General features: G+C 42.4%; 1 protein-coding gene across 18 annotated transcripts in view; it reads right to left on the reverse strand.

The window, feature by feature from the left end:
• ARVCF (ARVCF delta catenin family member) overlaps positions 1 to 16,682 on the reverse strand; it is a 456,576-nt gene that overhangs the window by 238,060 nt on the left and 201,834 nt on the right. The window contains exon 1 of one of the 18 annotated variants that reach the window (XM_072983709.2): positions 13,956 to 14,160. The exons of 16 other annotated variants lie outside the window; for them this stretch is intronic. In XM_072983709.2, the coding sequence (XP_072839810.2) occupies positions 13,956 to 13,976 (21 nt within the window). In that variant the 5' untranslated portion in view covers positions 13,977 to 14,160. Of the gene's footprint in view, positions 1 to 13,955; positions 14,161 to 16,682 lie in introns of those variants that run through there. One more of the 18 variants, XM_078381685.1, reaches the window with a different exon arrangement.

The raw sequence follows: 16,682 nt of genomic DNA on the forward strand, positions 1-16,682 counted from the left end.
GAGAGAGAGAATTTCACTTTTGTGTTGGCTTTCAACTGAAGTGTGTTTGCATTTTAAAAAAATTAGCTCAGTTAAAAATTTATAAAGGAAGGAAAAAAACTGAAGCCATACAACAAAAGAAAAATACGGGTAATGCTTTGTTAGCTAGGGAGATTAGGATCTTTTTTACAGTCCAGTCCGGACAGATCAAAGGCACGCAAACAGCACTTTTGAAGTGGCTGGGGCTGAGTTTCTCAAGGAGAGCAATAGAAGCATAAACACACAACTGACCAAAGATCATCTAATCTTCAGCCTTCGGTCTGAAAGCGAAATTCGCCCACCGAACTCTTATCCCAGAGATGCAAATGAAAATGGTGTCAAACTGAGCAGATGGAATTGGTGTCAGAACAATATAATATATCATCATTACATACTCTGTCAAATCTTTGGTTGCAGAAGAGAGCTCCTCCTGGAAAGCAGAAAAGGTTAAGCATCCCATAGAAAAACTGTGCACAAATGTAAATCAGCAGAACGTTCGAATGGGGTAATGCAACAGCTTGTGCTTCACTGCTGTCTGGCTGCACCAGACACAAATATAGCTGCTTTATTGGTTCAAGAGCTACCCATGAAAAAGAAGACAGAGGAAGGCTAGTTGAAGGCCTCTTCTTCAGTGGGGTATTGCAAAGCTTTCACTTCTGCCTTCTTTCCCATGTGCTTTCCAAATCTCCTTGATATGAATCTTCTACAACCCTTTTCTTTCAACATATTACGTAACTGATTATTATTATAGAACTGCAGAGCTAGAAGGGACCCTATAGATCATCAAGTCCAGCCCCTCTCAAGGAGGCCCATTGGGGAATCGAACTCCCAATTTCTGGCTCCAAAGCCAGATACCTAAACCACTGAACCATCCAGCAGTTCTGTTTTGTTCCCTATCAACTAGCTTAATCATTTGAATTCTTCCTCTTCCTCTTATCTTTTTCCCTCCAGTGGAAAAAAATGTTTTATGCAGTGTCAAAAATGCACTGCTTTATTATGCCTTTAAACATAGCTTTTGGACAATCATCTAAAGGTCTACACCCATCAGATTCCAGTGTCAGAACTGCTGACTCATTCTACTTTCTGCACCCTGCCCATTTTATCTGCAGGTCTGGGAAAGCACCTCGAGTGGGTTTGGGGTGCCCTAGAAGCCTACCACAGCTGCAATACAAGTATATCTGCAAGCACGATCTGAAGGCCTTAGGAATGGACCTCAACAGATGGGAAACCTTGACATCTGAGCGTTCAGCCTGGAGGCAGGCATTGCATCACGGCCTCTCCCAATTTGAAGAGACCCTTGTCCAGCAGGCCGAGGCAAAGAGGCAGTCCTGAAAGCAGCAAAATCAGGGAGCTGGACAGGGGACAGATTGTATTTGTCTTCCATGTGGAAGGGATTGTCACTCTCAAATTGGCCTTCTCAGCCACACTAGACGCTGTTGCAAGACCTCCATACAGAGCATGTTACCATAGTATCTAGAGACTGAAGGATGCCTACTGTATAAGGCCCTTCTCTGTACTAAAAGGTTTAGAATTCTTATGAAACAGGAAATGGTTAGAGTGTCAAATTCTGCACTTCCAAGATGGAATAGCAGCCAAGTTAAAAACACATATTTTAAAAAGGTGGAAGGGTAGGTTGAAGATGCCGAACTCTATATTCTCCTGATTGCAACAAAACTGATGAAGAGGATGGAGAAGATTTCACTTCTCTCATTGCCTATTAAAGGCAGTGCAATGTTCTTTAGGCAGGTAACAATGCACCCAGATGTAAGACTACACCCTCCTGTTTTTAGCAAGGTGATGAAACACACTAAATAATGTTTATAGCTATTAAAATAATGGGATTCTACACAGCAGATGCCCCAATTCCAGATGTGAAGGTCATCCTTGACACTTAATAAATAAAAGAACCTACAGTATATTGCATGCAGCCTCAGTTTAATCTTATAATAAAGAGAGGAGGATTTTAAAATGTCATCTCTTATTTTCTTCATCCGTGCTGTCTCCTTGCCTCTTTTTAGCCACATCTCCCTTCTGTAGGGGAGGGGAGGCAGTAAGCAAACAGGTGGAATATGTGTGTGTGTCCTTTTGAATATTTTAACCCTCCATATACAGACTGCTGGAAACGATGTTGTCTCCTGAAAATGCAGGAGGACTTATAAATGCTTTTTTTAAAAGCCACAACTTGAAATCCCACTTAATGCACATCCTTGACATTAGTAAGCTATTGGCTAGTGCCTTGGCTGTCACTGATGGGTTAAAAATTGATAAGAAAAGAGCACACAGAGAGAAGTGTGATAAGGTCACATCATAAACATAAGATAAATAGCTTGACTGAGATGCATGATGAATGCAACTGATCCACAACTCTGGGGTGGATGTGATAAAATAAAATTGGTATTAAATGCAGCCAGACTCTTCAGATACCTAGGTCCAGTAAGCATATGAAGCAATGCACAGGAAATGGAATTGGCTAAGACAAGAGACACTGGCATCTCTAACAAGGAAAGGGAATGAAATATTTTTATAAAAGAACTCCCCATGCTCTCTTCCTCATTCTGAAAATCAGAAGAAACTAGAGGGTGCTAACATCAAGCCAATTCTTTCTGCCATGCATCCAGTTTCAACCATTTGGTGCATTATCCCCAAATAACCACAAATATGGTCTTGAGGTACTTTGTCACAAGTGGGATTTTATGAATTGGTGCACACAGCCAGCTCAGCGTGGACTGAAATAACAACACAGGCTTGAACGTCCATTTATTTGGAGACTATGAAAAACACATTAAGCCAAGAAAGGGGGGGGATTTCTCCACTCTTTGCATCTGAATTTTCCCCCACGCATGCTCACCTAACCCTAATGCACAGGAAAACACTACCTCTAAATCATATTAACAGTGTGGATTCAAATGCAATGCTGCTTGTTATAAACTATCCAGCAGTCCTTGCCAAGAGTGCTGTATTTTTCAAAAGGAGAGAGCAAGAAAAAGCTTCCAACCTCAGAGTAGTTTTATACGTGCTCTTTTGAAATACATCCAGAAAATATCTACTGTATTTAGGTTTATCGAATCAACGTACAATTAGACAGCACTGAGGTATCGATAAACAAGCGGTAAGCAGGGAAGTGAGCAGACATAGATGCGAGCGCACACGTAATATTGGGATCCCCTCATGCTGGCTATAATCCAACCACACATACAGTTAGTTGTATACGCACAGTTTACAACCGAAACTGTGAAAAAGCAATGTCCGCACATACAAAACACAAATTGAATTTAAATTGATCCTGTTGAACACTGCGTAATTTCCAGCGTGCATAACTGAATGCAGGATTAATCTGGTCCTACGCCAAATCATGGTTCAAGCAGGGAATTGGGAATTAACCTATTATTTCAGTGTCACTCCCCCTCTAGTCTCATCACAAGCCGCCACTGCTCTGGATACTGTTCTCATTAACTGAGTCCTTCACTATATCCTGAGATGCCACTCGCAACGACTTAAATAGCCATCCTACCCCCTATGAATAGCATGAAATCCCTACTCTAGGGATAAGTATTTATCACAGAAGAAGGGAATGGTAAAACAACTTCCGAATATTTTCTACCTAGAAAACCATAAAAAAGGACACCATAACTCAAAATTCATGGCACACAAGTATTATCAATTATTTATCATATCCTATTTATCGTATAATATTTAAAAAGTTTTGTATTTTATTAGACCTGACTGCGTATTCAATAACCAGATCAAAGTATGGAAATAGATAAATGAGGGAATAGTTGAAACCCTACTGCTGAGCATAGTAAATTGCAACTAGACTAAGCCCATTGAATCAATGGAACTAACAGAGGGGTTGCCTCACCAAATCCCCATTAATTCAATGGGCTTACTGTAGTTGCAACCTACTACACTAAGTAACAGCATCCCAATGCTGCAACTTATGTGACTTGAGTAATTTTACACGTGTGCATTGTATTCTCCTCAGTTTTCTCTATGATTTCTAGCTCAGGCAGTCTCATTATTTGTTTAGCTTTCCTCCAAGAGGTTTCATAGGTGCATGTACGTCAGTACAAAAGGATTATATTTCCTTCTTCTATTCTGCCACGAGCTTTTTAGTGCAAACCAATAAATCTTAAACTAGATCTTTAATATTCATGTTGATAACTGTCCTTTCGGAGTGCCAAGCATTTTAATGAGAACTACCATCTAACACGGTTTACGTCCCAATGTTCTTAGAACTAGTGTAATTCCATTCACATTTAGCATTATTGTGTAGGCACAAGATGCCTCTGACTGCTACGGATTTCCTGAGGAGAAGTTCTCTCTTGTTCTGGAGCTTCCTATGTGAACCAACATGGACACTATCTCTGACATGCAGTGCCGTGTATATATATATATATTAATGGCCAGTCTATGCATGCTTGCAAACTTCCTGAAAAGTTTGTTTCTATATACAAGAATACTGTCAAAAGGGAAGATGCAGCCTAGATCTACATTTGCTTTAGTGTCGCAAAACAGTCATTTTATATGGTACTTTACATGCTGCCATCCAGACTGAAGGAGTCTGTGCTGTTGGTTTTGAATGCCCCTTGACTTCTGAGGCTCTAGTATCCAGTCTACTATTGAAAAATCACCACTATTCAGAATTTACTTGACAGTACACAATTAGTATTGTTAATATTTATACCAATTTGCAGCCTTCTATGCAGTCTTCTTTGAGACCAGTTAAACCTGTCATTCTAGTTTTTTCGGAAGCTTTGATGGCAATAATAACAATAATATGTGTTTTTTTGCAAAGGTTGAATAATATAGATATCTTGATAAGTCACATAACGTGATCTTGCATTTTCCTTATCAGATAAATCAAGCAACTGGTGAGCACACTCGATTAATCCACACAAATACTTCAACTGCTGTTAAATCATAAAGGCCATCTCTTAATTTTTGTTGCTCTGAAGTCTTCTTAGTAATCTGCTTAACATCTGATCCAATCCACTGGATATGATTCTTGGATCTTTTATGAGTAAGATGCATTCCATCCAATACATTTGTAATACACACTTTCTGTTTCTGGACACCTCATTCAAACCAAGAACATTTTGTGAATCTCTTAAGACCTATCATAATGTGGCTTTCTGCTAACAATGCACGATGGGCTGATAATTTCATTTTGTCTGTCATAAACCTACCAGTGTTCAGCTTCATCAGTAAATGACCTGGGATTCCATCATCATGAAAAAGATCCTTGTCCACTTTCTTTACATAAAGCACTATAATTTTTTTTGGCCTAATCTACCTCACCAGGTTGTTGTAAGAGTAAAATCTCATTAGAAATTAGCCTGTTTTACCCATCAAGTCCAATTGTCTTCCATTCATTAATGACCTAGCCTCTACAGCATTCTCATGAGATACAGAGGCTCTTTCTTTACAAGAACTGATTCGCAGTGGTTCTGTATGAAAACAGGCAGGAATAAAAGAAGAAAGCGATAAGGAAATCTTGAGAAATGTATTGCTTTGGCTGAATGTCAGCGCTGTTGAATATTATCAGCTTAAAAGGAAACAGCCAAGTTTGTGATAACAGGCAAACCGATCAACACTGAGTAGAATCAATTCATTCTTCAAAGCACACCCAACGTAACACAAATAAACACATTAGCCTTTCATTAAGGAATTATGAAATACAGAAACTGGCTTCTTGCCCGAACTTTCTAAAGCAGAAATGGCTGAAAGGCAATCCACAAGGTCAATTAACTACTTGCACTTACTCTATGAATGAATTATGTGTCTCCAATACTTTGGAAGCTCTCTTTAGAAAACTTGAACCCTAAAAGTTATGGCCTAGAGTTATGGAAATAATTGTTTTAACTTCACTAAAAATCTGTCCTGAAATTAGATTTTTGCATCTGCTTTTAATTGTCTGCTTTTTAAGGGTTTGTTTTATTTCTGTTTAATGTAACTTAAAATGGATATACTGTACTAGGGTTGTGTTTGATTGTGATATTTGGCTGCCTGAATTATTTTACATGAAGGGGGAAGATAAACACTAGAAAGAAATGTCTTTTATATGTATCAGCTCCCAGGGTCAAAGCTAGCCTAGGGTTATCCTGGTTTTTTCCCCCTTTGAGTGCATCTAATGATGACTCCTATCCTTCCTGTCCAGAAAGGTGACTCAGCTAAACAGCTACAATGTTGTTTGCTGGAGGCCTCAAAGACCAGTAGCCCATCAAAACAGGTCAGGCATAGGGAATTATTTGCCCCACCAAATATTTTGGACAATAACTCCTACCATGTTTTACCAATGGTCATGGATAGACCTGAAGGGAGATGCAGGCCCCCATATATGAAAAGTCAGAGATGCCCTAATATTCAGCTGGATGACCCATAATATGACACAGTAAATAGAAGATCCTTTAAAAACTAGGAGAGGCCTTAAAGCTGTTGGGTGGTTGTTGGCTTTACTAACAAAAAATTTGGTCAGAAAATTTGTTCTTGGTTAAAAATGCAGATGTGTGAAAAAAAGCAAGATCTACAATGATGTAAGGCTATTTATGCACTATGGAAAAATGCTGCTAACATAGTGGACACATTCACAATTTTTTCTGGTATAAAGAATATACATAATAAGGAAACCTAGAGATACTCAAGTTACAGTTCATAAAGAAATTCAGAAGCTAGGAACTGTTTGCCAAGGTAAGTACAATGTAAAGCCCGCCATCAGATTTTACAGAGTTGCAAAATGAATTTTAAAATGTAGAGCAATAATCAGAGTTGTACAGAAATAATAAGTAATGGAAAGTTACAGAATAGGCCAATGGTAGTAAGTGACTAATGATCAAGTCCTATCATTATTTTCCATCATCTCTTGAGATCTAAGGAGGTCTGGACACGTCCCAACACATGTCAAGGTGCACTGCAAGTAAAGGCAGTCAATGTATTTTGGCACAAGAGGCTAAGAACGAATTCACAAGCACCACTTCATACCCCCAGTAATAAAACCACAACGGTGACATACAAACTAATAACTATTTAGGTGGCTTTGTGACATCCCAGATCTGTCATCTGGGGCAGTCAATTCATACTCCCCACCAGTAGGGTCAGCCCTGCACATAAAGGACCATCTATTTGTTTTATTCACTTCTTTTCTATACTGCTTTTCTCCTGTAAAAGGACCCATACTAAACATACCAGACATACTAACGTTAAAACTGCTTTTTGGAAACAACGAAAATCCAGTTGTAAACACAATAAGGACTGTAAAATATACACAGCGCATCCTCTGCTCATTTCTCTGTACAAATAGTTTTGGTGATGTTCAAGTGTGGACCCAATGCCAGGCTCGTTAATGCTAAGTTAATGGACAGTCCTTTGAAGCTAAAATGTCATGAGGTTTCGTGGCACCTTAAACAAGGGTGGGCAACTTATTTTCCAGACTGGCTTACAATCCCAAGTGGTCGTATTTACGGCCAAAATGGGTGTGTGTGGTTACTGTAATTGCTTTATTGCTTTGTTTGTTTGTTCTCTATGTTATGAATTAATTCCCTTCAATAAAAGCATAATCAAGCCCCACCCTAAACTCGTGTAATCAAATAAGGTACATGCTTAATTGGCAGGTTTTAACTTTAAAATGTTGCTTTTATTTCATTAGATTATATGTATTTCATAAAATATTGTTCATTCCCTGAAAGCCAGAATAATGTTTAATTAATGAAATGAAATTCATTCACTAACCCACCTTTTTAATGTATTATTAAAATTCCAACATTGTTCTTATTTTACCAAAGGACTGACAAGTAGGAGCAACAGCAGGATCAGAGAATCCCAGCTCTGTGGTCTTCTGAGACCCTAGTCCCCAAAACAGGGAAAATGAAAAGAACAGACAGCCTGTAATTAAGCAGGAAAGAATTTTCTATCCAGGAAGTTCACCAGGAAGATTGAAGACTTCCTAGTGTAATCAAGCCAATTACAGCAAATGATCTGGGTTTTGCACTGTTTGATACTGAACACAAACCAGCAATCAACTTTAAAATATATATCTAAGTCTATGGAGGCAAAGAAGGATGAAAACACTATTATAGAATACTACTTTAAATCTAGGAAAGTCCTGTGGAAATTGGGGGGGATTGCCATCCCAAAAACTCTCCAAGAATTTCCTAGGCAGAATTCTCAGACTTCCAGCCCACAAACACATACAGTACCTGCATTTCAATCATCTGGATAAGGCTGAGGCCTCCATCAAGACCTTCTTGTATCCAGTGGTTCCAAACCTGGGTCCCCAGATGTTCTTGGACAACAACTCCCAGAAATTCTGGCCAGCAAAGTTAGTGGTGAAGGCTTCTGGGGGTTTTAGTCCAAGAACACCTGGCGATCCAATGTTGGGAACCATTGGTCTATGCCATAGGTCAGAGTACAGGAGTAAATTACCCCAAATTGGATAAAAGTGAAATCCTGGAGGTAATGAGCAGAGTCCTGCTAGTTCAGTACATGGCATGCGTAGATTCAATAATATTTTTAATTCAAATAATGTATGATTTCCTTCCTTTCGAATCAAGGGGGTAATGTCGGCGTATATAAATTTTTGGGGGGGTAAAAGGTAAAAAAGTTCCCCGACGCCTGGTCTATGCCTTCATTTCCTACTGCAATGTTTCGTGGCTTTTCAGAACTACTGTAGGAAATTTATGTCCATTCACACATAATGGGCATAATTCCTCCTACAGAAAATGCCTTTGGGTAATGCTGGCAAAAGACAGCATGGGTCTCGGAAGAGCAGCAGGGGATCAAGCCCCTACAGTTGTGGATTACATTTTTAGGTTCTTTAGTGTTTCCAGTGTAGAAAGAATTGACACCTGGATCTGCAACTGGTTCTGTACCTGTGAACTTCTCTGATGAGATCTGTTAGAAGCCACATCGTTATCTAGAAATGATGAGCCTCGGGGCACAGTGGTTACGCTATAGGGCAGCACTCAAGACTCTCCATCCAGATCGCTGTCACGGGTATGGAGCCATGTGTAGCCTGCAAAATTAAATTTTAAGCCACCCTGAGAGTGCTTTAAGCATTATGAGGTGGTATATAAGCAGCACACTTTGATTACTTCCCGAGGTCAAAATATTTTAGAATATTTTAAAAATAGCAAAAACGGGGCTGTAAAAAAAAAAGTTAAACGAAACAAGGGGACCTAAAACTGTCATCGTTAAGTGAAGCATGGTCCCGAAATCGTTAAGCAAAAATCGCCCATAGGGAAAATCGTTAAGTGAAGCACAAGATCGCTCTGAAAAAGTCATCGTTAAGTGAATTTTTCATTGTACGAAGCAATCGTTAAGCGAGGCACCACTGTATAGTTATTTTATTGATGTGATTATTAATGTTTCCTAGTTGAATCCTCCACCAAGGAAACATTGTTCTGCGCAGCCTCATTGTTTCGTAGAGGCAGGCCAAGGAGTACAAAACCCATGGGAAGGGAAGGAGAGTGAGACGAGAAAATGGGAGTGGAGAGGGACACGGAATGTGTGTTTGTGTGTTTAAAAGACAGAAAAGGAAGCACACAGATGAATTTGTATGTATGCTTCAGTGGAAGAAAGGCAGGGGAAAAGTGAACAGGTAGATGAGGTGGGGTGTTTTTTGTGTGGGAGAGGGGAGACTGTTCCACCTCACCTCACTTTTGGCGCTACCTCATCTTGCATCAATGACATGTCACCCCCTACGACGTTATTCCAGAGGGAATTTGACCTGGAGGGGTGGAGCTTCCAGTACGCCAGAGGATCCCAACCACGGGTCCCCCAGATGTTCTTGGACTACAACTCCCAGAAAATCTGGCCAGCACAGCTAGTGGCGAAGGCTTCTGGGAGTTTTAGACCAAGAACATCTGAAGACCAAAATTTGGGAGGCAATGCACTATGTTAAAGCCCCTCCCTCCTTGGAGGAATTTACTAACAGAATCCCAAGATGCCCACTGTTTCCTAGAGCTCAGAAAGGGAAATAAAGAGACATTCATAAAGAAAAGATGTGTAAAGCATTAGTAGCCACAAAAGCTCATGTTTAGCAGCAGCTTAACCCCTTTTTATAATGACCGTAGTGGGTGAGTGCTTGCATGTACTTCACAAAAATAGAGACAAGCAAAGAAGCCACCTGTTAGGCAAAAAATTTTCACAGATCTAACAACAAAGCCGAATTGTGTGATTAAGATGCCCAATAAAGAACGATGCTATGCAATGTTTTGCAGGCGATATAAACAAAGCTGTTATGGACAGGATGGCATTCATTTGTGCTTCCCAGTATATTGAATTACGCCACCCATAGTACAGGCTGGTTTACATAAAAGGCCAAGGAAAGCAAAGGCTGCTTTTCTTTGGTCCAGGTGGCTTGCCTATAAACAGCTTAACTCTATGGGTGCCCCCTTTTCTTCCCTTTTCAGTAAATCAACTCTAATCCCATGCCAACTCTATAGGGCCATCTTTATTCTTTTGGGAACAAGAGCTCTCAACCAGGCAATGCAGGTATAATTTGCTGAGAAGTATACCGCTTGGGATTACTTGTGAACACTGTCAAATCCACTCCAACAATCACCTTCCTTGGCATTATTCCCTTTCTTTTTGAATTGGATTTTGAACGTCAAAGGGAAACGTGTCCCTACCCTGTTGACCCTGAGTCCCTGCTTCCAGCACAAAGGCGGTTCTACGTGCACGAAAGGAGCTTGGTGGGTGCCAAAGGTAGGACGTGAGTGCCAACTCTGAATGAAGCAGGTGCTGTGGACAGGCAGCCCAAGGACCAAGACTGAGATTCCACCTGTACGTCCTTCAGTGATGTGACCCTGAGCTCCTTTTAGGCTATCAGTCAAGGGGCATTTTTTGCATACAAAATGTTCTGATTTTGGGGCAGGTAGCAAGCTGAAGCAGGCCCTTTTCAGGAAGGGGAGGCTCCATTTCTAGAAGCAAAGCAAAAAAGCAAAGTGTGCTGCTTATATACCGCCCCATAGTGCTTCAAGCATTCTCTGGGCGGTTTACAAGTTAATTATGCAGGCTACACATTGCACCCCCCCCCCCAGCCAGCTGGATACTCATTTTACCGACCTCGGAAGGATAGAAGGCTGAGTCAACCTTGAGCCGGCTACCTGGGATTTGAACCCCAGGTCGTGAGCACAGTTTTGGCTGCAGTACAGCGGTTTAACCACTGTGCCACGAGGCTCTTCCTGGAGATGTTCACGATGAGACATCCAAATTTGGGTTGCCCATGTCCTATTAAGATCCTTAAATGTGCTAGTCAACAACAACACTGTAACTTGCTTTAAAAAATCTTAGTTTTGGGCCAATCCATGGGAACTTGAGAGATCAGGTGGGACTAGAATCGTAACCATGTTATCTGGTAAGATGGAAAGTGTAATCCACAACATTTAGAGAGCCACACTTCTCCAGTTTAATCAGCAATTCTGGGAGATGGAAAGCAGAAACAAAAGGAAACAGTACAGAAAGAAAGGATTTAAACCTCCCAGAGATTCCGCTGGAGATATCTTGGACCACCTTCCGCTTTGCAGGTCCTGAGTTGTCCATCTGTACATATATGCCAAAATTGGTTCTGTTTGAAAGAATGAGTTTCCACTCCACAATGGTAAGTTTTTGCAATCAGCCACTGTGTGCAGATTGGAGGAGGGGGAATGAATAGCCATCCCCTCCCCGCTGGCCCCCAGTCTATGAAACCTTTGCTCTCGTACGATAAATTTTGTTGGCAGCTTGGATTTCAGGAGCCATCCATGTCCTTATAAGGAAGGGACCCTTACTCTCTCCTACAGTTCTAAACATGTGAGGAATTCAGACTTTAAAAATTGCCTCCATTAATCCAATGCCATCCCAAAAAGAGCGCAGGAAGCAAAACAGACTTCTGTCCTGCCGTAAAGGCTTGACAGGGCATTTAAAGTTTAAGCTGTCACACCCATCTCTCTTAGTTTGACCCTGAAAAATAAAGAATGGCATGGGAAAATTTACATCCCACATCGTTCTGGAGCGGATTCCACCCACAAAATCTAAAGATGTTACATTTGTCCGGGACATTCCAGTTACCATTCTGCTCCTTATATCTAGAAGTGTGTGTTTGTGTGACTGTAGATATTTTGTTTTTCCCAGCAGAAAAATATCCAAAGAGACATATTTCTGTTGCTAACTTTGTGTCTATCAACAGTAGATGGCATGCGGAGAGACAGCTGCAACAATTTCGGGTCCGGCAGCAGAAAAAGGCAGTGAGAAATACTTTAATTTCTTGCACCATCCACAGGTGGTAAATACTATGAAGGACACTAACAAATGAGGGCTCAGACAGGGGTGTTGGGTGGGTAAATCAAAAGATGCTAGGGTCGAATGCACTAAATATTCTACTAGCCTTCCAGCAGAACCCATATTCAACATGCTTACAAAATAGAAGCACAGGCATAGGAGAGAAAGGTGCATTCCTGAACTGTGCTCCCCATCTAGTTCTCTGGTTTTACTGGGTTTGCAATTGAATGAACGGTCACCATGCAAAACCACCCTGAGATAAGATCTTCATGAATCAACATACAGTGGTGCCTCGCTTAGCGATTGCTTCGTTCAACGATGAATTCGCATAGCGATGGCTTTTTTTTGAAAATTTAATGCATCGTATAGCGATGGGTCCTATGGAGGAAATCTGCTTAGCGATTTCGGGACCTTGGTTCGCTTAACGCTGCCGTTTAATGGCCCCCGTTTCGCATAGCGATGTTTCCCATAGCGATGGGTTTTTTGGAACCAATTAACATCGTTATGCGAGGCACCACTGTACCTACCACATGCTGTAGCTCACTCCTGATCCACCTTATACACCCTGCCATAAATTCAAGGAACGGTAGACCTTCTAAGCCACATCTCTTAAGTCACAGTAATATAACACGGATTTCAAACCTCACTCAAGATGTGGAACAAGTACAGTAAGCCCTAAAGACAAAAGCACAACAAAGGGGTCCTCTTGAGACCATACAGAAGATACAAAAGAGGATGTGAAATGTCAACAAATTATCTTTCCCTGTCCACTGGGATCAAACCTTCCCAGTAAGCAGAAGCCAGAAGCCAGATAACAAGCAGAGGTGTCTCATTCAAAATGCTAACACCATGACAGATGCTACATATTTTGCAGTCCACTGTATCCCTCCCTTTAGAGTTCCTTCATAGGATGCAGCTTCTAAGGGCAGGTCCGCGAAATGTCACCACAGAAAGGTACAGAATTTTCCAAATAACTTACTTTTGCCCAACCTGCCCTGAGTTGCAAAAGAGAATCCTATTCAGGCATCTCGACACTCCCAGTATAACATTATTTAATAATATTGTCACCGAATACTCTCCTAACCTAAAAACAACTTCATTTCCCCCCCCACTCATTTGTTACTCCTCTGATCCAAAAACAACAACTTTGCTTTGGACTGTATCAACGTTCTTTCTTTTTTCTCATACATTCTGAGAAAATTAACCGGGATGGCAAAAACAGATGCATCCACAGCAAAATCTACAACGTCTTTTGGAGGCGGGGAGGGGAGGGGTCACAAAGAGTTTTCCTGGGTTTATTGTGAAGCCCTGGAAGGTCAAAGGAAAGCAAAGCTGGGCTCACTCTCTCCTTGCCAGCTGTTAACACAGCAAAAGGCACGGGCGCAAACACACACAAAAAGCAAATCTCTTCATCTCTCCAAACGGCTGGCTTAGGTGACCAGTCTGAAATTTGCTCCCCCCTCCTTTCCCTCGGAAAGGAAACACAGCCCTCGCCTCATTCACATACATTAGGCACCATCTAACAGCAAACACCGTCTCGCCAACCACATTCACGGAAACTGAAAGAAAGAAAGAAAGAAAGAAAGAAAGAAAGAAAGAAAGAAAGAAAGAAAGAAAGAAAGAAAGAAAGAAAGAAAGAAAGAAAGAAAGAGTCAGATGGACGCCAACTTAATCTTACTAACCTGTTTGAGTTCTGCAGGCATTTATGCAATGTTCCAGGTTTGCAGTGGCTACTGGGCAAAAAGAGGGGGGGCGATTAAGCCCTCCCAATCAATCCAGTTTGCAGGCACGGTGTCGAAGTGTCTGGTTGGGGTGGGGGGGGGGGCGTTTTGCCGGCGGTCTCCGCCTTGACAGCCTGGTGGTGCGCCTTCGGCTTTCTCCCGCTCCCTCTTTCTCTCCGAGCTTGGGCAGCCGGGCTGAATGGATCCAGAGAGAGAGAGAAAGAAGCCGCCACCAATCCCGGAGGGAGGACAAAGCCGGGTCCCCAATCAAAGCCGCTCCGGAAAGGAAAGGGAGGAGAGAGGAAAGCAATTCTTCACATTAAAAAAAAAGAGATTCTTCTTCTTTCAAAATCCCCCCCCCCCCCGTGCCCAACTCCTCCTCTTTTCCGCGCTCTTGGAGAAGATCGGGGAGAAATCCTGGCGCCCTTCGGTGCGCCTCGGCGCCCGACGCCTTGCCGTGGTGCGGCTGGGGCTCTTCCCCGGCTGGCTGGGCTCCGGCTCGGGCAAAGTCTCCCCCGTCGGCTTCGGGAGGGAGGAGGAGGGAACTGACAGCCACAGCTGGAAGCGCCACTACGGCAGCCTCTGGCCACACCCAGGCGAGCGAGCGGCCGGGAGGCGCTCCGGAGAGAGGCGCGCAACGCGCAGACCCCGCCGGCAGCAGCGACCGCTCTTGCCCCTCCTGCTCTTTCTGTCTTTCTTTCTTTCTTTGGCTAGCTTCCTCTTAAGAGAAGTGCGGGGTGTGATGTCCCTTTAAAAGACACACCTGCCCCCTTCCCCCCCCCCCGCCCCAGGGACTGCCACATTATTTTGCAATTTGCATTTTATTCCTAGTCCTGGCATAAAGGTGGCTGCTGCTTTGTGCTTGTGACAAACCCAGACCTACTGGGATCTATCACACAGTTACTAAGCTGCCACCAACCATTCCCTATAATAAGTCACACAGACCAGGGATGGATTTTTAAACAACAAAAGAATAAGGTTTATTTTAAATACAAACAGGGTAAATAAAACAATCAGGTGAATAAAATAAAGTAACGTGGCTTATTCTCACACACACAAGCATACAGTTTGGTTCACCTAGAACCTTTAACTTAAAGCACAGACCCTGAACCCATCAGTTCTGGCTAACCCACAGACACCTGAACTTATCAGGTTGGTACTCTGACACACAGTAGTACCCTGTCAGACACACAGACTCCCACAACAGCTTCTTCTTCCCAGCTGCTGCTTCGTCCCAACCCAGTGTCTCACAGTCTGTCTCAGCATCTCCTCTTCACCACACAGGCATCACATATTTATACAGTACAGCCCCTCCTCCTGATGTCCCGCCTTCCACTCCCCATAGGATGGAACTTTCCCTCCAAACCCATGACAGACAGGTAACATCAGTGCTGTTATGTAACACCTCCCCTCTTTATAAGTTGTTTTGTAGGGGGAAAGCTAAGGTGCTTTTCACCAAAAAACAACCTGCATAAAATACACAACAACATTTATACATACCATATAATACTTACATATACTTACACTCCAAGTTAACCATAGCAAATATGCATTTAAACATTTTACCATATACATTACATTAATTTACCTTTATTCATACAAACCCAAATTCAAAACACAGGTACATTTTAACTTTTTGTTCACCATTATATACATATAGTCCATGTTCTTTCGCCGTCTTCAGTCTTCAGGTCTTCTTGATAAGGCGTCAGCAACACAGTTCACTGACCCTCTGACCACCTTCACTTCAAAGTCATAGTCCTGTAAGTTCAAAGCCCACCTCATAAGTTTGCTATTGTGGCTTTTCATTGTCTTTAACCATTGCAATGGTGAATGGTCAGTACACAGAATAAAATGTCTTCCCCAGATGTAAGGCTTGGCCTTCTGGATCGCGTAGACTATGGCCAAACACTCCTTCTCCACGGTTGCCAAATGTCTCTCACCTTTTTGAAGTTTCCTACTCAGGTAGGACACTGGATGCTGGTCACCATTCTCATCCTCCTGGCACAGAACTGCTCCTACCCCGCTGTTAGACGCATCGGTGTAGATGATGAACTCCCGGTCGAAGTCTGGAGCACGCAGGACAGGATAGTTGATTAACGCCTCCTTCAACCTCTGGAACGCCGCCTCACAGTCGCTGGTCCACGGGATGCGGTCATCAGCCGTCTTCCTCGTCAGATCGGTCAGCGGAGCCGCAATCTCGCTAAACCTCGGGATGAACTTTCTGTAGTAGCCCACCAACCCAAGAAATGATTTGACCTTTTTCTTGGTGTTGGGTCTAGGCCAATCACGAACTGCTTCTATTTTGGCCTCCAGGGGTTTTATCATTCCTCCCCCTACCATGTGACCCAAGTATTTTATTTCTGGGCTACCCAGCTGACACTTGCTGGCCTTTACTGTTAGCCCTGCTGCACTTAACTTCTGCAGCACTAATTCCAGGTGTATCAGGTGATCTTCCCAGGTATTACTGAAGATCCCTATGTCGTCAATGTAGGCCACTGTAAAGTCACTGAGCCCTGCCAAGGTCTGGTCCATCAGCCTTTGGAATGTGGCTGGTGCATTTCTGAGACCAAAGCTCAGGACTCGAAATTCATAGAGACCAAAAGGGCTGCAAAAGGCAGTCTTTTCTTGATCCCTGGGATCAATTCTTAATTGCCAATCTCCCTTTACCAGGTCCAATGATGAGAT

The sequence above is a fragment of the Pogona vitticeps genome, chromosome 14 (assembly GCF_051106095.1).
Source record: "Pogona vitticeps strain Pit_001003342236 chromosome 14, PviZW2.1, whole genome shotgun sequence".
Classification (NCBI taxonomy): domain Eukaryota; kingdom Metazoa; phylum Chordata; class Lepidosauria; order Squamata; family Agamidae; genus Pogona; species Pogona vitticeps.